A 21143-nucleotide genomic window follows, 5' to 3' on the forward strand; every position below is an offset into this window, starting at 1 on the left:
ACTCTGATTTCTATGTCCATAGTGACATTATTTGGGGAAAACCCCAAAAGACAAGCACTTGCCTGTAGAGGCCGCAGGGCACGTCATCTACCTGTGAGGTGGGTGCGAGAAAGAACGTGGACAGAACCACTGTCCTCAGGCACATCCCACCAAACCCACACACCATCCCGCAACCAGACAGACGGACGACGGAACAGATACTGTGGGGTCTACTTACGCCAGCGGTGACGCCCTGCCAAGCAGAGGAAAACCCAGCAGTGAGTGCATGTCCATCATGGGAGGGCAGGGGGAGGCGCATACACAAGGGAGCAGGGTTAGGATCAGAAATGAGTTACGGGGGAGTGGGGTGGATAAAGGAGGAAGAGAAAGACAAAAAGAAAACTGTCAGTGAGGAAGGAATCATGGAAATTAACAGCAGAAACGGAACACCTCATGGCAGACAAGGGCAGCTTTTACCCACTGGCACCACGGCAGCATCAACCCAGCAGGGCTGAGTTAGAAGGAAAAGGAAGCATGTTGCTTCCCAGGCACACAAGGGAGGGGGAAAAGGATGGGAGGGGAGGTGATAGGAAGGAGAAGCCTAGATTAGATCAACAGTGCATCATGTTAAAAAATATATCATGGGCGACCTAGAGGTAAAACCACATGATTTGTAGTCTTTTCCCAAGGTGCAGAAAACATGAAGTTAGTGAACAGCAGTTCTTCCATTATCGTCCATTGTGCTTCCCTTTGGCCAATGTTACCACTTTTAAGAGCACACAAAGGACGCACGTGGCAAACAAATGTTAACAGGAAATCCCCGTTAACTCTTTGGCTTAATCATTTTAAACTTGCACGGTCATATTTTTTGCTTTGAACGATGGGATTAGGTAAATCAACCCTGCCCAGAGAATTCCGCAAAGAACTGCAGACCTGAGCCTGGCGGGTTTGACTCACGGCTCCAGGGCAAGCAACCATCCACCCCCTGGTGGCCCGAAGGAAGTACTGCACACCTGAGAGGGCCAGGCTCCCTTTGACGAGGAGCGCCGGGAAGTCCACACCACGTTCCATCCTTTGGCCTCTGGAGCCTGCACTTTATAACCTGCACACTCGTCATGGCCATGAGGGTTGGGCTCTACAAAGGCCAAACGCTACAGGAGTTCTCGGGACTTTTTAACGCCTCTATCCCTCTTACAACATCTGTTTTTCCTAGTTTTGGAAAAACGGACAACCATCATTTTAAGATTTCTTGCCTTGAGTTGCTGGAGATCCTGACTCAGGGATAAGATGTTACCACAGAGATAATCAGTTCTGAAAGTCAATACTAACAGTATTTCCAAGTAGAATACAGTAAGGGATTCTGTGTGTCTGTGTGTGTGTTTGAAAGGAAGGAAGAGACACACAGACAGAAACAGAAAAAGAGACAGAGATATAGAGACAGAAAGAGACATACACAGAAAGAAAGAGATACAGAGAAGAAACAGAGACTAAGAGGAGCAGAGACAGAAAGAAATTCTGAAAGAGGGAGAGAGGTCCACATTAATGTTTGTACTATTACCTGTTACATCCACAAATGATTTTCAGCCAACTCTCCCTACTCAGTCCTCAAGTTCTTCAACCATTGCTAACAAGCAAAGTCAGGAACCAAGGATGTCCTAAGTCCCCCTGCCCTGAGGCTGGGCTTCCCTGGGGCAAACAGGAGGAGGCAGTGCTGGCTGCTCCCCGGCTCTGTGGCGGGGCTGACTGCCAACAGCACTGTGGATGGCTGGTCCGGAGGCCCCTTCCCAAACAAGAAACCCACTCATGAATCTGAATTGCCCTCATCATTGGAAGAACACAGCAACTTTCCCCCAACGAATGGCTTAGTTGTAAGAAGCTGAGGTATCCAGAATGTGACCCCGGTTAACAGGATTCCAGAATCTCTTTCTAAACCAGCCCCCTCATGGAGCCTGGGAAAATGCAGAGGCTGTGAAAAGCACATGCTGCATTTCTCCACCCTTCTCCTAAAGCTGACCATGAGATTGATTGTGAAGAGAGAACACCACGTTCTGGGAGGCCCGGGCGAAGGCTGGCTCTCCTGCAAGGGCTGTACCCTGGGAGGATCAAGATGATGGAGGACAGCTGGTCCAGATGCCTGAAGTCTCCGATGGCGCCCAGCGGCCCGGTGCCCTCCTCGGTGATGACGCGGTGGAGGCGTCGAGCGCCAGTGGAGGAGGGGAGACGCTTACCCACTGAAGTCACTGCCCTGGGCCTGGGCCTGCCCGGCGATGGCGTCCATGATGGCGTCCTGGGAGTACATGCTGATGGGCGTGTTGTACTGTGCGTGGATGATGGTGGCCTTGCCGCCCAGCCCCTTCACCTCGATGGGCTTGTGGGTCGACAGGGCCGAGTCCTTCAGGGCGCTGGGGTTGAAGCGTTCCTGGTAGTCGGCGCTGGGGGAGGGGAGCATGGGGGCAGGGCAGCGAGGGAGGGAGGTGGAAGGAGAGAAGGGGCAACAGGTGGTGTTACACGGCTCAAGGTGAGGGCTGGTGGTGTAGGGTGTGGAGAGAGACCTCCCTAAGCCTGATCCCAGGAAGGCTACCCAAGTCCCCCCGACCGACGTGGGCGGGCTGGGTCTGGTCGGGAAAATCCTCTCACCCTCCCCAGAGCCCTTTGAGGAAGGTTCTTCTTGCCCGTCTCCGCTTTCCCAGATCCCTGGGGGCCCCGGCTCAGCCTGAGCTACCGCCCAGGGTCAGCAGGGGGCGCCAGGCATTGAAAGCTCTCTCACCACACCCGCAGGGAAGCAGAAACGGAAGGGGGTGCGGAGTGGCGGTTGGGATTAGGGGACAGGAGCTGGGCCACGCGTGAGAGGCAGCGGCAGCCCAAGCGGAGTCCAGAACGCCCAAAGGCAAAAAGCAGCCCCACTGGGCACCCACAGGGATTCTGAGCTTGGTTCCTCCACGAAGGGATTCATCCTGGGTGGCCCGGGGCTCTGCTCCTCCAGACTCTTCAGTGCATGTGCTTCTTCCTCGGAGCAGGGCTTAGGTGCTCAGGCCCCCCCCAAGTCCAAGTTGCTGGGTGGCCCACCAGCTTCTACCCGTGGAGTCTTTTCCCTTCAACAGTTAAGCGTGCTCCCCAGGCAAAGACAAGGTCAGGTACAGCCCTTCTGAGTGGTCCGGCCAGGCTAGAAATGTCTTCAGGCTCTCCCAGAACCGGCGTCAGCACGCACTCCACCCACCGCCCCCTGGAGTCAGCCGGCGGTCTAAGCAGCTGCAGCAGCTAATTGGGAACACAATGGTCTGGGGCATCTGCTGGAGCCCCAGCGCCCCTCCCCACTGCCTCCACTCCATACTCGCAGCTCCACACACATGCAGGCTCACTCAGGGACGCAAATGCACCCCCATTCACGCATGCACATACACGTACACATGCCGCTGACACAGACGCACGCTGCCCAGCCCGCCAGACACGCGGTCGCATGCTGGGATATGCAGGCAAGCACACACACGTGCTTTCCTTTGATACTAACTTGGCTGGAGAGTTGGCTACCACCTGGTGGGGGGGGGGGCGGAGAGAAAAAGCAAAGAAAACAGGGCTATCAGAGTGAGGGTCCTGCCAGAGGGTTTGAGCATAGGGACCTAGGGATGGTCCTCAGACTGGCCGTTGTGGAGGCAGAGGCAGCCCAGACTGGCACTGGGTGAGGAGAGTGCAGAGTGAGGAGGGGGAAGAGCTCAGCGTCCCGATCACAGCCTCTCAGTTCGGGTCAGAGATGCCAGCTGCAGCGCAGGTCCACAGTACCTGAAGCTTTGCCAGGGAGAAAGGTTTTTTTTGTCCATCTTCATAGGTGCTCATTTACCATGTACATGAATCTCCTACATACACCTTGGCTGTAGACCCCGGAGAGGAAGCTGTAGATGGAGACCGGACTAGCAATGGCTGCTCCAGGAATGGCCAAGGCCTGAGGTGCCTCCTGGCCAGACAGTAGCTCTGGACTTACCCTTGTTTAATGGGGTACAGCTCCAGGAGTTCTGTTCCCTGAGCAGGAGTTGCAGTGGTGCCGGGATTTGTGTGCAGTGGGGTTTCTCACAGCCCCGGGAACATGCTCTCTTTCCCAGAGGAGGGTCAGGCAGCCCTGGACACTCCTCCCGGGGCACAGTAGTAAGGGGTCTGTGCAGTTCCCAGTAACTGCCCTTAAAGGCCCTGTGGGTGGGCAGTGAGGCAGGATGGAGGAGTGAGGAGGCTTGGGAGAAGTGCAGGTCCTTTATTGCAGGAAAACCCCCAGACAAGGCAGCCCAGCTTGGACACTACAAGAGGGACCCCACCCTCACTCTTATCTGAGAGCCAGCCTCCTGGAGTATCATCTCCTTGAGGGAGGCATTGCCTGCATTCTGTTTCTTTAAATGCAAATTCCTTGCAGTGGCAGACCCTTGTCAGAAACCTGAGAGGATAAGAGTTCAGAAAGTGGCGTCCCTTTCCCCACATCCTGCCACTTTCTCATATCTGACCACTCTGGGCTCTGGCTGGGAGAGCCTGGGCCTCAGCTGGCCTGGCCCTGGTCACCCCTTGGCCAGGACCCTGGGGATCCAGACCAAAGCCAGGGAGACCCCCCACCCCCACCTCCGCCAGTCCCAGGAGGCCCAACTCTGTCTCAGGGCTGATAAAATTCCCTCTGTCCTCCCAGGCTCAAAATAGCTGCAAGTGGAGCTATGTTAGGAAAGGGCCATCACAGATCTCCAATTCCTTCTCCATTTTTGGCCAGTGCTGACAACTGCAGGATCAGCTCTTGCCATGACCAGCCCAGTGGCCCCTGTAGAGGGCAGTGCTGGCCTCAGGGGCTGCCTATGCCCTTCCCTACCTAGGTAGCCAGCTCCTTCTTTGGCATTGATTCCTGCCTCCTGCTTAGCTTCTGCCTGAGGACCTGGAGGCTGAGATGCCTGCAACAGACATAGCTCAGAGAGGGCCAGCCAGATCTTGGGGAGAATGAGCCAAAGATGTAAAAACGCCCGGGGCCCCTTGCACCAACTGGCCTGAGGGACACTGCCCTTCAGTACCAGCCCCACAGAGGATAAGGAGCAGGGGGCTGCAGGCCCGGTTGTTCTTTCACCCCCTCTGTTCCTCTCCACTCCTCCCAAGGGCATACAAGCTGCCAAGGGATCACCTTGAAGCTACCCAGAGAGAGAGAGTATGGGAAGGAGCTTCCTTTTGGAGCCAGACAGGACAGAGTTCAAATCCTGACCCTGCCTCTTCCTAGAGCTGTGACTGGACAAGTTACCCACCTGTCTTAGCCTCAGTCTCCTCATTCATAACACCGAGAGGGTGGTGCCCTCCGCAGACTGAACAGAACCCTGAGTGTAAAGCTCTCAGCGTGGGTTAAGTGTGTGATGAACAGACATAGGGAGTAGCATTTGCCAACCCTATCTCCTGTGAGGTGGTGCCCTCAGCCCTCGACTAGCCCAGGTCAGAGGCTCTGCCCTTCCTGCTGGGACCACAGCATCAGCCTTCACTTTGAATGAAGCACGTATACCATATTCCCTCCCTAGCCCATCTTCCCTTTGAAGAAACTGCTGGACCCTGCCGCTCTGAGTGTCAAGTAATAATCTAACACTTGTCAGGTTCTGAGAAGCCCTTGTGCCAATGGGAGGGCTTGTCGGGAGAAACAGGGGTGGCGCAGGCAGGTAGGTCCCTGGCTCCATGCAGGGAGAAGTCAGACTGACCTGAGTGCCAGTTCTATCTGCCACTCATTAACTGTGTGACCTTGGGCAAATTACTTGCTCTCGCTGGGTTTCTATTTCCCAGCTATAAAATGAGGGAATGATGCCCCCCACCCCAGAAGTTGCTGAGAGAGTTGTGTTAGATAAAGCATATGGACTGTTAACCAGCCCTCAGCCTTGACTGAGGCCTCCGTGAGGGAAGACCTTACCATCACTGAAGGCGGGCCCCATGGAAGTCCAGGTCCACCGGAGCGGGACCGCCCTGCTGGAGGCCAGGCCCAAAGAGAACCAGGAAGATCTATCAGCCCATCCAAGGCAGGAGAAAGAATCCATTTCTACTCTGTCTTTCCCTGAGCTTTCTGGCAGAAGCCCCTTGCTGGAAAAAGCCTGGGAGTAGAAAGCTTTGCCATCTTGGTCCAGGGAAGCCAGGGTCCAAGTGCTCACACCGTAGAGCGCCCAGCTTCACTCAGGATCCCAGAAAGAGCTATGGGATCTGGGGGAGCTGGGGATCCCCAGGGGAGCAGTGAACAGGCAGAGCACAGATACCGAGTGCGGCTAGGTCAGAGGAAGGGTGTGGGCTTGGATCACATGACCTGGATTGCAATGCTGCCTCATCTGTGTACCTGTTGTGTGACCACAGGCAGTGATGGCGGGTAGCACGCAGTGAGTGTGCCAGAACAGAGCTCAGCGCTATGCACATGTTATCTCCTTCATTCCTCCCCGTAATCCTGAGATATGGACAGTCTCATGGAAGCGCCCTGAACCCCTAGCCACTGGGCCATATGCCTTGACTCAGCCTGCTTTGCCTCCAGCCCAGAGACGATTATACCAATTGCATGGGGCTATGGAAGAAGTTACAATGAGATAACAAACCTTCAGGACTTGGAAGCTAATATGTGCTCTGCTGGGAGGCTCCCTCCCCTCAGCCCCTCCACAATGCCCACCCTGGCTCTGGCTCTAGGTTCTTTTAACTCCTGTGCTCCAAGAGTACCATTAGCTAGACCTCGGGGAGCAGGGGGTGGCCTGCTGTTCTCCTGCAGGGCCCCTTTCTCCTCAGGGTCCTGCTCCCTTGCTTCCCCACCCTAGCCAGGGTCAGTCCTGCCAACCCACTCCCCTCACCCTATTGCCCAGTCTCTCTGTACCCAGCTCAGGTGCTCCTCCTTCCAGGCAACCTTCCCAGACCACTGCCAGACCTAGAGAACTTGCTCTCCCACCTCTCAGGACTCCCAAAGGGGTGGCAACCAACCTATCCCTTTGCCCCAGAGTTCCTGGAGGTATCAGGCTTTGTCCTGTCTTGGTGGGTAACCTGATATGAAAGTTTTGGGAGTCAGAGTCTCTTGTATTCAGGCCCAGCTTGGCCACTTAGTAGCTGGACAGCTGGACCTTGACTTAACCTTCTCTGAGCCTCAGTTTCCCTCTCTGCAAAATCTGACACATCGCCCCAGCTTGCGTAAAGCAATGATGGGCCCGGTTCATGGCAAATGTCAATAGGATGATTGATTGATTTCACTGCTCTTAGCCTGCACTGCCTCATGGGCTTGGAGCTGGCCAGAATGAGGCCAGTTCCTCGCTCTGACTACCTGACCAAGCCTCTACGAGCACTGAGGACCCAGAGGGCCCCTGACCACCAGTGGAGAGCTGTGAGCCCGTTACCTACCCTCCTAGGAGTCCAGCACCTGAGGCCTTCCCTCGGAGGCTCATCTGATACATCTGAGCCATCTCCCTCAGGGTCTCTGCCGAGTACAGGCCAACGGGGTTGTTATACTGCCTTGGCTGGCTCGAACCCCGCGGGGCTTTCGGGCTTAGAGAGTCGAGGGCCCCCTCCAGGCTGACCTTGGCCCCCGGGCTGCCCCATGGAGGGCCAGCGTCAGAGGCCTCTGTGTGTGAGGAGAAGACGGAGGTCTGGGAGAAGGAGGAGCTAAAGGTCTGCCCGAGCTCCAGGTTGCTTGGGGTGCCCGGGATGGCCCTCGCCTCGGGGTTGGGGCTGGGTGCTGCCAAGCTGCTGTTCGTGTCCAGAGCAGGGTCCTGGCCCAGGGCAGCACCATGCAGGGGAAAGAGAAGAGAGCAGTTAGAGGCCACGCCCATCCCAGCGCTTCTGCGTGAACCTGAAACAGAGGGGTTAGTGCGAGCGCCTAGCAGCCCACCACCCTGGAGCCTGCAGCCCACTGCACCAAGGTCGGGGTTGGGGGATAGAAAGGACACCTGGAAGAGAAGAGTTTTGTCAAAAAGAGCGGGGTGAAGCTCCTGGCCCTGAAGCTGTCATCCACCTGGACAAAACGCAGAGCCCCACACAGAAAGCTAGGCCAAGCCAGCCTGCCTTCAGGGCTGGAGGAAAGGGGGGTGTGGTCTCAGGGAATTGTGGGGAGACCCCTCTATCCTACATCTGTTCCCCCTTCCCCTGAATGGGGGCACCTGGTGAGCACAGCCCTGCCTCCTGCTCTGCTGACCCCACTCTGCAATGCCCCACATGGCCGGTGAGAGGGGGTCTTCTGGGCTGGTGGTGAACAGGCAGAGGGGAAACTGAGGAAGGAGGGGCGCTGACATTTGCTTCCCTCAGTCTGCCTCTGCAGCTTCTCCCCAACAGCCCTCTGTCCACTTCCTCAATCTGTCACCCACCCCAGACCCCCATCATCTTCTTCTTGTCCCCTCTCCTCACCCTGTCCATCACCCACTCGGCCCCACTGGACAGACAGGGTCAGTATGAGGTCCTGCAAAGAGGGGTGGAGAGTGGCAGGAGTGTGTAGTCCTGTAGGAGCGGTGGGGGAGGCCTCCCATGCTCTGGGTCCCTCAGGGTTGAGCTGCTTAGAGGGAGCTGGGAAGGGGCCTGGTACCTGCTGGCTGCACCAGCACTTCTGAGTGTGGTATAGGAGCGTGCAACTGGGAGGAGAAAGGGAAATGGGAGGGAGAGAGCCTGTGACACAGGAGAAACCCTGAGGGCCAGCAGGCCTCCCATGCCTGGGAGCTCCTCCTGGGGTGACCAGCTCAAACTGGGGCCTCGGCTTTCATGCCACGGTCACCCCCCTCTCCAGTGCCTTTAGGAGGATGAGGGTCAGAGCCTTCTGGACATTTGTCCCTACTTGGCTGGGAGAATGGTCCCTTTCCTGAAAACACTGCTGCCTAAGTGGATTTCCTGTCAGCCCTCCCATGAGGCCCAGGGTGTTGGCTAAGCACCCAGGAGGGCACCCCTACATGCAGCATTTTATGGGGCTTGAACGCTTCTTCCTGGGGGGGTCTGCACCACCTCCCCGGCATCAGCCGAGGCAGCGGCAGGGCTGGGGCTGGGCTGATCCCTCCACCTTGCCAGAGTTAGGCCAGCCGAGGGTCAGGCAGGCAGACCAGGGGCTGTACTCTGGGAACCCAGAGTGGAGCCTGCCACCCACAGTCAGCACCTACCTTTTGGTGGGGGATCACAGGCAGAGGGGACTGGATCGGGGGCGCTGCCGTGGAGATGAGAATGGGACGCTTCGACCTGGAAAAACCAGAAATGAAGACAGTTGCCATTGGGTCCAGGAGCTCCTGCCTGAGAAAGACTGGAGAGGGGAGAACATCTGGAACCCAGGGAGCCAGGGCAGAGGACCTGGGTGTCCCCTGGGCCTGACCAGCATGGAGGAGTCACGGCTCTGGGGTACTTTGCAGCCACGGGCCTCTGCTAGGTCTCAGGGAGGCTGCCTGTGCACAGAGGAAGCAGGGAAGACCCTGGCTTCCAGGCCCGGCTGCCCACGTACCAGCAGCACCATTATCCACCCTCTCTGAGCCTCATCTGTAAAGTGAGGCACAGACATGGCAGGTGCTTGATGACTTGGGCCTGTCCTTCTGGTCCAGAGGCTGTCCTCACTTCCCTGTGTGGTCCGGTAGCACAAGGCTGGGCCCATGCTGGACAGCTCCTCTCCCAGGCCCTTGGTGCCCACACCCAACCTCTGCCCCCTGCTCTGGAGAGCTCCCACCTACTTCTGCAGTGTGAGACTCAGGTTGTAGCTGGCAGACTTGATCTTGTTCTGGGCCTCCAGGTGGGTCATGGTATCTGTGTTGACGCCGTCAATGGCCACCACAAGGTCACCCGGGCTGAGCTGGGACTGGGCGGCCTTGCTGCCCGGTGTGATCTGAAAGGGTAGCAGAGGGGGGGTGAACATAAGAAGGGTGACCTGAGGATGGGCCTGTCCTCAGGGAAGAATCACCAGGGATCATCCAGTAGAGGCTTGCCATTTTGTCTTTCATTCACCATGACCACCAAGCCTGCTTCCTTTTCCTGGCACAGAGCTACCACATTTCCTGGTGCTTTGTATCTGAGTGCAGCCATGAGACTAGCTCTGAAATCAATGCACACCACTTCCAGGCCTGCCCCTAGCAACCATCTTGCCATCCTGCACTCTCTCTGCTTGTCAGCTGACTGGATGCAGAGGACCCAGAGGAGGACAGCCAAGCCACTAACTGCAAGGGACCTGGATCATGGAGTCACTGCTTGGAGGAAAAATGACTAAAGAGCACCGAATTGGTTGTTGCATGAATGAGAAATATACTTCCACTGTGCTAAGAGAACTGGGGGTTGTTTGTTACACCAATTAGCCTACTATAACATCTACACCTTGAAAACCCATGGCACACTTTCCAGGCTCCAGAAGAATTCAGCAGCTGCTAAGACTCAGCACCACCATAGAGATGCTGCCAGGCCAGCAGGCAGGCCAAATGTACCCTCACAAAAGCATCCTAGTGTAAGTGTGTCATACTCTACTGTGGCAGGTGTGCAGAGAGGGCTGGCAGAGCTGTCAGGCCTGCTTGCGGGAGCAAGGGCAGCTGGGACATGGAGCTCAGTGCTCTGTGGTTACCTTCACATTTCCCAAAGGGGAGGTGCAGATGTGGAGGCCAGTTCCCAAATCCTGCACTCTAGTGACATTACAGAATGCTAGAGTCTGGGGGCCCTACCCCCAGTGTGATCACACAGAATGCCACGGATATGCCGCCCTACCTGCAATGTCAGGAAGACCACACTCCCAGGGACATTACCTGGGATGCTGAGATGGCTCAGATCCCACTCCCAGTGACATCATGCACAATGCCAAATTCTGCATGTCCAGCCCCCAGTAATAGCACCCTGAATGCTATGGTGGCCTCCTATGCAGTGACATCCCATGAAATGCAAAATTCTGGAAGACCTAGTGACATCACCTAAAATAGCTTGCGGGCCGGCCCCTAGTGACATTACATGGAGTGTGATGAAGCTTCACCCCTAAAGGTGTCTCATGGGATGTCGTGGAGACTTTAGCTTCACCCCCTCCTGACATCACATAGAATGATTTCATAACCTGACCCCCATGACACACTGTGGAAGCACACTGTGACATCACATGGGGTGCCGGGCAGGGCTTGCCTCCAGTGACATCATAGGAAAGAGGAGCCCCTGGGAGTCACCCCCCACCGAGCTGTGCCTAGAGGGTGTCCCTTGGCTTTTCCTCCCCAACATGCCCACCAGCCAGTCCTCCTGGCTTCTCTGGGCACATCCCTGTCACCTTCCTGGCTATACCCCAAGGACAAGGCTGGCTCCTAATGCTGGCAGAAGCCATTTTCTGGCAAAGGCTTGGGGACCATCCTAGAAGGAGCCCAAAGAGGTCCTGGGGACAGTCCCATACCCTGGGTGCCAGGCCTCGGTGGGCCTCTGGCCAGATTCTGGGCTCTCAGACATGGATGGAAACTTCCTGCCAGGCCCTTCGGAGGGAACTCCCATCCTAACCAGAGCCCTGCAGTCACCAGCCTCCAGCCCATTCCAGGACAGGCTCTACAGGGTAGGTCAGGAGCCATGTGTGTTAACCCAGTGATTACAGCAAGACCAGAACTCTTGTCAATTGCCGCTGACCCGCCATTTCAGACCCAGGAACTGTGGTACCTTCTTAAACACTGGCCACCTTGTGCCCTGAGCAGCCTCCCCACTGCCCCTGGAATCTGCTGGGATGAGGCCAGGACAATAGAGAAACAAATGCCTTGATTGTCAGGAAGCCACCGTGTCCGGTTTGCCAAGTCCTGCCTACTCTCCAGGCTCCCGTAGGGGCATCTTGGAAGCTCTCAGGCCATCTCAAAACACACGTCGCCTTTATCCCCAAATCAATGGCCGTACAGAGCCTCTACTAGTGACAGGAGTGTGTTGTTTCCTTTGATTTAAGCGGTTAAGCAAAGGGTAAAAAACAACAACAAAGAAAAGCAAAACACTTTCTAGGCTGAGAGGGGACTCCTGAGGGCAAACTGAGTTGCCCAGCCAGGCCTGTCCTGCAAGAAAATCACTTTTCCCTACACCTTCTAGCTTCATGTTCAGGCCTCTGCTCTTCCGGGTATTTTATTATAAACACCTTCAAACACAGTAAAGCAGAACTAATTCTACGGGGAGCACCCGAATACCCACCACCGAAGTTCTACTGTAGCATTTCACTCAGCCTGCTGGTCAAGTGTCCATCCCCCTCTCCATCCATCAATCCATATTATGTTTGAAGCATTTCAGAGAAAGTAGCAGACGCCAGTATGCTCCCATTCAGGATGAATTGCGCAATGCCTCTGCTGTCTTAGTGGACTGCCCACAGGGTTCCCCCACAGCAGGACACCCCATGCCAGGGCTTCCCGACCCAGGGCTCCCCCAGATGCTTCTAAGCATCCACAGAGAAGGGGGCCATCAGCCTGCAGCAGAGAGCTCCCAGGCAGGGCAGCCAGAGACCCCAGACAGAGGGGAGGGCCTCATGCCTGCAGAGGTGATGCCTGCCAGGCAGGACCAGAGCTGTGTCCAGGAGATGATGGATTAAGTGTGAACAAGGACACCAGAATGACATCCAAGAGAGGCTGGGGCCAGATCAGCTACGGCAAACCAGGGGGCCATCTGGAATGCCATCCCTTCCAAGCTGCCTTGAGGACTTATTTCTCCCTCAGGCATGGGTTAGCTAACATCATACCTTCCCACAAGGCTCCCACCTTCCCCTTGCCTGGCCCTGGCTGGCTCTCCCTCATCCTCAGGTATAGACTGAGATGATTCTTTTCCCAGGGAAGAGCCCAGGCTCCCCCAGGCTTGGTCAACAGCCAACCCCCCTGAGGAATTTGCCACCAAGCTGGCTCCAGCCTGTCCCTGGCACTTCTCCTTGCACCTGTGTGTGCTTGTCAGGGCTCAGCTGGCCTGACCTTTGGCTGCCCTGAGCAGGGTTCAAGACCCCTCGGGCTGGTGGGGTGGAGGATGCTATAATCCTCTTGTAGAGAGGTGCTCTGCTAGTTCTGCCCAGGTCTCCCTAGAGAAGGAGGCAGGGACTCTAAGGAAGTTGCCCCTCAGCTCTGCCCAAGGGCCGTCAGATCACTCCTCGCTCTGCAGGAGCAGCCCGGCTGGTAGAAGGGTGTGGCCACCCTTGAACGCTTGCCCAGAGCCCAGTGCTTGTGAAGAGTGCAGTCCAGGTGTGAGGTACCCATGTACCTCTTGTCTGACTCCCTAGACCCTTCCCTTTGCTTTCCTTGTCCCAGAAAAGATCCAACGCTCCTAAATCCTTGGAGGATTTTTTTTTCTTTAAAGTCTTTCTAGCCCCTTTGGAGCATTTGAAAAATTCTTTGTAATGATGTCATTCTTCATTCCCATTTCACTTTTCACCTTTTCTAGTCACCAGCCCCCTCTCAACAGGGAACCCAGCCATGGGCAGAGCTCCAGGACCGAGGTCCTGTCTCAGAAGCCCCTAAGGGAGGCTCTAGGTGTTTGGGGGCCAAGATCGCCACCTAGCCTACCCTCCTTGCTGGGCCATGGTGTAGGGCACCCCAGAGGGGGCACAGGGATAGCTGGTGCCAGGGAGCAGCTGTGGCCCCCATGACCTTCAGGTGCCTTGGGGGGAAGCAGTAGAGCGAAGACCATGGACTGTAGTCTGAGCCAGACCTGAGGTTGCAGGGCCAGCCTCCACGACCTCTGCGTAAAAACAGCAATGATGCCTTTCTCCCGGGATTGTGGAGAGGATTTCATCATTGAATAGGGCTTTATAGAGCTTCCCTAGTGGCGCAGTGGTTGAGAGTCCGCCTGCCGATGCAGGGGACATGGGTTTGTGCCCTGGTCTGGGAAGATCCCACATGCCGCGGAGCAGCTGGGCCCGTGAGCCATGGCCACTGAGCCTGCGCGTCCGGAGCCTGTGCTCCGCAACAGGAGAGGCCACAACAGTGACAGGCCCACGTACCGCAAAAAAAATAAAAATAAAAATAAAAAATAAAAATAAAAATAAATATAAAGGGCTTCGCTGGTGGCACAGTGGTTGAGAGTCCGCCTGCCGATGCAGGGGACCCGGGTTCATGCCCTGGTTCAGGAAGATCCCACATGCCGCGGAGCGGCTGGGCCCGTGAGCCATGGCCGCTGAGCCTGTGCGTCGGGAGCCTGTGCTCCGCAACGGGAGAGGCCACAACAGTGAGAGGCCCACGTACCGCAAAATAAATAAATAATAATAATAAAAAATAAAAAAAATAAAAATAAATAAATAAGTAAATAAATAGGGCATTATACAAAGACAGTGCAGAGCTGAGACAATTTCAGGGAAGCTCCCAACCGAGGAGGTGCAAGTGCTGTTCCTGACCCCTTCCCCTGGGAGGTGCCAGGGGTTGGAGTCTGGGAGGCTGCAGCCCCTGCCTCTAGAGGAAACAAGATTGGGAGCTGGCAGAGGGTGGTGTGCGAAGGGCCAGCCCTGACTGATCAGTCCTGAGCCAGCCTCCTGTCCCTAGAGGGGCCTGAGCATCAGCTGGAGGGGAGAGAAGTTCTGTCCAGGGTCCCAGGGAAGCAAGGCACTGGCTGGGGCTCAGGCACACCCATGCCCTTGGCTCCTATTTCCCCAGCTCCCTGGCAGCAGAGGGGGCCACTGGGCTCCGCAAAAGGTCCCGGCCATCACTCCTAGTGCTTAAAGCCAGACAGGCCCCTGACTTCCTTTCCCTCTAGACCTGCCAATGTAGGTGTGGCAAGGGATGGGAGGCAAGGGCAGGCAGTGGGTGCTGGGGACTGTGCAGCTTCCAGCATCTTCTCCTGACCTTCCCAGGCTGACATCCCAGGAGATTTCCAGGGAGCCCTAAGTGCATTTTACATTGTGTGATTAAATTACTGTCATGCCATGCTCTGTTCCTTTCCCATCTGGCCTCCCCTGGGGCCTTGCTCCATCCCTCGCCCTCTCACTGGAAGCTTCTGTCTTCCCATGGCCCCTCTCTCCAACCCCACCCTGGCTGATAAAAAAGCCAGATTCTTATCTATGCTCAAAAAGCCTCTCCTTACACAGAGGACTTTTAGGGCAGTGAAAATACTCTCTGTGATACTATAATGGTGGATACATGTCATAATACATTGGTTCAAAACCATAGAACGTACACACCAAGCATGAACGCTAATGTAAACTATGGGCTCTGGGTAATAAGGATGTGTCAGTGTAGTTTCATCAGTTATAACAAATGTACACTCTGGAGGCGGACGTTGGTAATGCGGGAGGCTGTGCATGCATGGGGGCAGGGGGTTATGAGAAATCCCCTTATCTTCCTCTCAACGTTGCTGTGAACCTAAAACTGCTCTCAAAAAGTTGTCTTAAAAAAAAAAGCCTTAGCTGCTCCAACCGGCATCTGCCATGTTTCTCTCCCTTTCTTCACCACCAGGCATTTCCAAGAAGTGACCAGCAGGTCTGGCCTCTACAATCTCCCATCGCTCTGACATCAGCCATCTGACTTTGGCCCCCACCACTCCACACATACCAGTGACTTCCCTGTGCCAAAGCCAGGGGTCACTGGCCCCCTCTCTAGCTGACCACACCCTTCCCTGGCCTTCTGGGTCTCTTTCTTCTCCTCTTGTCTCCCAGTTCTAGGTCCTGGATGGCAAAGTCTGCTTCATGCCACTTACAATGGTTCCTGGGAAGAGGTGGATCCTGGCTTCAAAGGGGTGGAGAAGCTGTGTTTGGGAATGGAAGGGCCCTGGGTGGGGGCCTTTCAATCATGGCTAGCCCCTGGACAAGAGGGAGATTCAGGGAACTGGGGAGATATCTCCCAGGCAGATCAGCTGCCCCAGCAGGCCCAGCAGACATCACCCAGGAAGCCCTGCCCTCCTCACACTTGCTGCTGTCTCACAACACCTTAAGCCCAAGGAGCCCCCGGGGCCTGCCAGTGAAGTTGCCCTTGTCCTATGTCCCAGCCCAGGACCTCAGAAGGTCTGCTCCCCAGGACCCAGCCAGCCTCATGCCCAGTCACTTCAGGGACCTCCCGGGGTCAGGAACAGCTCTGTGCACCAGGGAGAAGAAGCATGCTGGGAGAGGGCCTGGCCTGGGAACCTCTAAGGATGTATTCCCCAGCGGTGGGCCACTGTCTGGTTATCTTCCCCATTCGTTCATTCGGGAGCCAGCCCTGCAGCAGCCTTCCAGAGGCTTGCCTGACCTTGAGCATGGCTATAAACAGCACTTGCTGTCAGCACTGCTAGGCGCTGCTCAAGAAACAGCACCATGGCCTCAAAATTCCAGGAATCGCCGGTGCAGCTGCCTCAGAATAATCTCAGCCTGTCCCCCTTCCCCTCTCAGGGACCCTCTGTCCTCGGCGTCGCCACCATAGCCAGGAGAGTCTGACAAATACTGGAACCGAGAACAGCAAAGGGGCAGAGGTGAGCCTGCTGGGCCTGTGGGTAAGGCCGTAAGGAGTGGAGGCTTTGGAGCAGAAAGGCAGGACCCCCCTGGGCTCAGGCTGAGTTCCACCACTCCCCCATCCTCACAAGCAGCCCATGTGGAAAAATAAGTGTATTTTCATAAGTGCACATTAGAAAGAACGCTCACGTGTACTTTTACCGACGTACCATCCCCATTTTACAGATGAGAAAACTGAGGCTGAGCAGGTGAACTTTTCTAAGGTGACACAGCTGTGAGTAGCATAGCCAAACAAAAACATACGTTGCTGCCATAAAGTCAAGGGCTGCAACTTGTGCGCCAAGAGGCAAGGCCCCAGACCATGGCCCTGGCCTCAGGCCTAGCTGCCCCGACAGGAGTGGGGACTGGGCCTTTGGAACTGTTCCCTCTTCGGCTGCTCCCACCCCTCCCCCACTTCCTGGAGGACTGGCTGGGATTGGGGGAGGGTGGGGGTGGGCGGGCAGCTCATGTTGCAGGCCCAGCCACACCTGTCCAGGATAAATAAAGGCATTTCCCCTCCACCCTCCGAGTCTCCCTCCTCAACCCACTTCTCTGTGGGTCTTCAGGCTGAGACCCGACGGGAGGACTTGAGGGGCTGTAACTGCCCCAAGGTTGATTCTGTGGGGCTGATGGGCAGGGTGGGGTGGGTACAGGGGCTACCACCCAGGCTGCACGTGGCCAGCCTTCTTACAGGAGGAGCTGCAGCACACAGGGGACGGGCCCCACGCAGTGCTTTTCTACTAGCCCCTAGCCAGAGGGTGAGGAAGCAGACATGTGGTTACCAAGGTTACAGGAGCACATGAGTAAGTTGGAGACTCAGTTTGCCCGGCTCTGAAGTGAGATGCCAATCCCAGACCTGCCTGCCTGACCATCTGCCTCAGGGTTACAGTGCGTGTGCCCAGGGGTGCCGGTCCCTGCTGAGAACGAGCCGGCCCCGCCTTTGCTAGTCCCCCCCACCGCAATACGCCACTACTGCCCTATCACAAAGACTCGGGCCAGGACATCTACTGGCCCTCTGTGGGAAGCAGGTCAGGGCTGCAGTGGAAATAGGATTCTTCCAGGGAGCTCTGGCCTTGCATCCCCTTAGGGGAGAAGTTCCTGGTACAGAAGGACCTCGAGCGCCCCAGCAGGAAATACCCCAGCCCTGTTGGGAGGGCAGGGCTAGTGTCCAGAGGCTTGCCTGGCCAGCAATGCTGAGCCTGGGACGCCCGAGCCCAGGGTATCAGCAGCACACCAGAGGACTTATCAAGAGGCTCCAAGCCCTGGGAAGGCCCCAGCACCCAGTCCAGCTGGTTCCATGGCCTCAGTGATTAGGGGGCATGCCCCTGAAGGGAGTTGAGAGAACCATCCCCTGATGCCCTGCCTGAGCTGTGGGTTCTATTTTTAAAAGTTCCCCCTGGTCGTTGGCTCTAGAACATCCCAATACACCCCCTGCCTACAGTGAGGACACTCTTCCTGCTGTCTAGCTTAAGGCCTCTGTGCTGCAATTTAAGCCCTGGGCTGGCTGGGGCCAGGTGGCGCATAGACCCCGGATGAGGTCATTGGCTATCCTGGGTGCCATGGAGCCAGGAGGCTAATTCCCACCAGCAGGGATGGGGCTGGGGGCAGCAGGAGGAGGCCTTGAGGATAGTGGGGCTGGGGGAGATCTAGGCTCAGTCCCAGGCGTGGGAAGCTGGTGGACCCATGAGAGTGACGGTGGAGGGTCCTGCCTTGTACAGGGAGGAGACCTGTAACCAGGGGTGTGGGGAGCGGTGCAGGGTCCTGAGGGCAGAGGGGGTGTGTCTGCTGGGGCTCAAATGCCCCTGTGTCACCATATCATCAAACTGAGTGTGTAAGTCTCTGGGTGCCCTTATAATATGGGACCCTGGGGTCTCCAGGGCAGTGGGTCTGGAGACTCAGGTTGGAATAAGCCAGACCTCCAGCAGGATGGCAGCCAAGGCCTTCTCCCTGGACTAGAGCCAGGTCAGCACCCCAGAGGAGTTGTGAGGCTGTTGTGAGGCTATTGCTGTCATGAGGCTCCCATAACACCCCTGAGTGGGGCTTTCCATCTTAGGGTCCCCCCAGGTGTCCACATTTGGTTGCACAGCCAGGACTGTGCCTCCAGTGGGGACATTGGCTCCCTGCCCCCTCTGCCAAGCACCTAGCTGCCCACCTCAGTGCCTCCCCACCACCCACCCCATCCCACCCTCAGGCCCAAGGCAAGTCTCCATGCCCTGTAGAAGAAACTGTCTCCCTGTCTCCAGGTGAGCAGTGACCCAGACATCCCTGCCTATCCATCACCCTCCCATGACAGCCTGGGGCCTCAGCCTGTCCCCCTGTGCCCACACCAGCACTGCTGGGGCTCAGTCTCAGCATACCCCACCAGGTAGGGCTTGTCTTCGCCCTGGCACCTTTCACAGTCCACCCTGAGCCTTGGGGCCTTCAGTGCCCCTCTGCTGGACTTCCCTTTACTTGAGAAGTGTTGCCTGAGCGCCTACTATGTCCTAGGTACTGGTCTAGGTGCCAGGGACACAGCAGTGTTTAAAACAAAGTCCCTTCTCACAGACCACTTCCTCTCAAGCAGATCTAGCTTCTTGCTTCTCTGGACTTCAGTGTCTCCAGCTGGGCAACAGAGTTACTCAGATAGTCTCCAAAGATCTGTGACATTCCCATCAGACAGTGCCATTCCCTGATCACAGACACTGCAGAACACACAGGCCATTTCCCCAGGTGAGCATGGCGAACCAGACTTGAGACAGGCAGGCAGAGCAGCTGTAGGTGAATGGCTAGGGCCTCCAGCAAGAGAGGAAGGCCCAGCTCCACGAAACCAGCCAGTGTGAGGTCCCACAGCAGCCCCAGGAGAGCAGGGGTAGAAAGGGGCTGTTATCTCAGGTCTGGGATGGAGTGGATGCAGGAGCCCGGTTACCAGCCCAGCCCAGCTCTGAGCCCTGATAGCAGGGCAGCCAAGGTCAGCAGTCTGTACATCTAACCATCTGCCTGCCTGTCACCTGACCTCTCCATGCTAGGAGTGCTCTTTCCCCAAAGAAGCTGCCCACTTCCAGGCTTGGGGGGTACCCTGAGCCCACCCTCCCAGAGAAAGGCTTAGGAAGGCTGTGTACTTTCTGTCCACCTGCCTGCCTGGCCTGCAAATCTGGCATTTCTTTCTCTGCTCAAAACACCAGCCGCTTGCCCATGTTTCATACTCATTATAGGCCAGCCAACGAGGGTGGGCAACAGCTGTGGCCAAGACCAGGGGCCTGTGGCCGGCAGTATCCAGCTGGGTCCAGTCTCACCCCCAGACCAGGAGAGTGTGCTCTGCTTTCCAAGAGCCTCAGGGAGGACAGACAGATGGACGGATGGACGCACACACCCTCCTTTGAGCGTGCCCCGCCCCTGCGGGTTCTAGGCTGTGGGCCGTGCACACTCACCCGGGATATGGTGAGTGGCATGTTGAAGTCCTTGCCCCCCTGCAGACGGAAGCCCCAGGGCCCAGGCCCGGTCAGGGTCACGCTGTAAGACATGCCGGTGCTGACAGCGGCGGCCTCTGCGGATGAAGGGAGAAGAGTAGAGTGAGTAGAAGGAAGAAGAGAAGAGTAGAGGGAGAGGGCCCTCACGCACCCTGCCTCCCCAGCCCGCACCTCAGCCCCTGCCCCCAACCCCTCGGCCTTGCCTGCTCCGTCCCTTTCTGCCTGGCCGGGCTGTGTGCAGCTCCTGAGAGGCTCCTAAGAATAGCTGGGAACGAATGCCATCGACACTGATATCTGCCCTCTGCTGCGTCCATAAATGGACTGTAACCCTACACTGTGCCCGCCCGCCCTCAGCCTCCCAGCGGGTCCACTGTGACTCACAAGGCTAATATAGCCCCTGGGGAGGGGTGTCCGGCACCCAGCACCCCCCAGGGGGCAGGAGAGGGGCCTGGCCAGGTTAGTGATAATGCTCTGCCCCCCTGCTCTCCTCTCCTTGTTCCCTCCACCCTCTGGAGAGCCCAGACTGCCCAGCTGCCCTCTCTGCCTGGCTGTACCCACCCCCTTGCCCAGAAGACTGTGGTTGAGCTCCCTTGGCCAGGGGCTTTGTGACTTGGGTCTTTGCTGCCCTGTGTTCCCTGGTGAGGACCCTGAAGTTGCCTCTTAGCCTCATGGTGGCCCAAGATAAGGGACAACTTCAGGGCCTAGTTTTGTCCAACCATAAAAACAATCATAATAATAGCAGGAGCTCTGGGCATGGCCAAGCTCAGCTCTGGACCCTTCACGCCATTATCTACTCAGATCCTGAGAGGCTGTCACTTGTTCTGCTCCGAGAGGTTAAGTAACTTCCCCAAGGTCACACAGGTAGTAGACCCAAGCCATACTGGAGTCTGAGCTCATTCCTATGGGGACTCGTGCCAGATAACGGGCTGCCGGTGGTGGCAGGCACCTCCTGATACCCAAAGCTGGCAGTGGGGGACCCCTGCCTGCACCCTCAGCACAAGGTCTGAAAGCAGGTCTGGGGCAGGCCCCCACCCTCCAGACCCTCTGGGGCCCAGCAGTTATTCCTGGCTCTCCTGTCTCATTTGTGCTCTGAAAACTTGACAGCAGCATGGAAAGCTCCAGCTGCCAGTGTTGCATGCCAGGCCCCCGTGCCCTTTGCACCGGAATGGCAGGGGGCAGGGAGGAGAGGAGGAGAGGCCATTTGCTCAGCTGCTGGGACAAGGGGCCAGAAGGGGCTGAGAGGGGAAAATGTGTGTGTTGTGGTCAGTCCATAACCCAGAGACAGTATGTTCTGGATGGGGGCCTAGGCCCCTCAGGACTCCTGCCAGTGTGCTCTTTGAGCCAAAATACCTCCAGAAGCCCTTTCTCAGAAGAGACCTCAGGCTCTGTGTGGTCTGGAGGTAGAT

At 56.7% G+C, this 21143-nt stretch overlaps 1 protein-coding gene across 8 annotated transcripts in view; it reads right to left on the reverse strand.

Annotated features, from left to right (window-relative positions):
- The window catches only part of LDB3 (LIM domain binding 3), a 59986-nt gene extending 39886 nt beyond the window's left edge, over window positions 1-20100 (reverse strand). For 3 of the 8 annotated variants that reach the window (XM_059053926.2, XM_059053923.2, XM_059053929.2), the window contains exons 1-6: window positions 19941-20100; window positions 19699-19814; window positions 9618-9769; window positions 9063-9138; window positions 3488-3510; window positions 2208-2411 (exon numbers count right to left, since the gene is read on the reverse strand). In XM_059053926.2, the coding sequence (XP_058909909.1) occupies window positions 2208-2411; window positions 3488-3510; window positions 9063-9138; window positions 9618-9769; window positions 19699-19791 (548 nt within the window). In that variant the 5' untranslated portion in view covers window positions 19792-19814; window positions 19941-20100. Of the gene's footprint in view, window positions 1-217; window positions 233-2207; window positions 2412-3487; window positions 3511-7326; window positions 7695-9062; window positions 9139-9617; window positions 9770-19698; window positions 19815-19908 lie in introns of all 8 variants that reach the window. The other 5 variants (XM_067025221.1, XM_067025223.1, XM_059053925.2 and 2 more) reach the window with 4 other exon arrangements.
- Between the last annotated feature and the right edge of the window lie 1043 nt (window positions 20101-21143).

This window comes from Kogia breviceps, chromosome 2, assembly GCF_026419965.1.
Source record: "Kogia breviceps isolate mKogBre1 chromosome 2, mKogBre1 haplotype 1, whole genome shotgun sequence".
NCBI classification, from domain to species: domain Eukaryota; kingdom Metazoa; phylum Chordata; class Mammalia; order Artiodactyla; family Physeteridae; genus Kogia; species Kogia breviceps.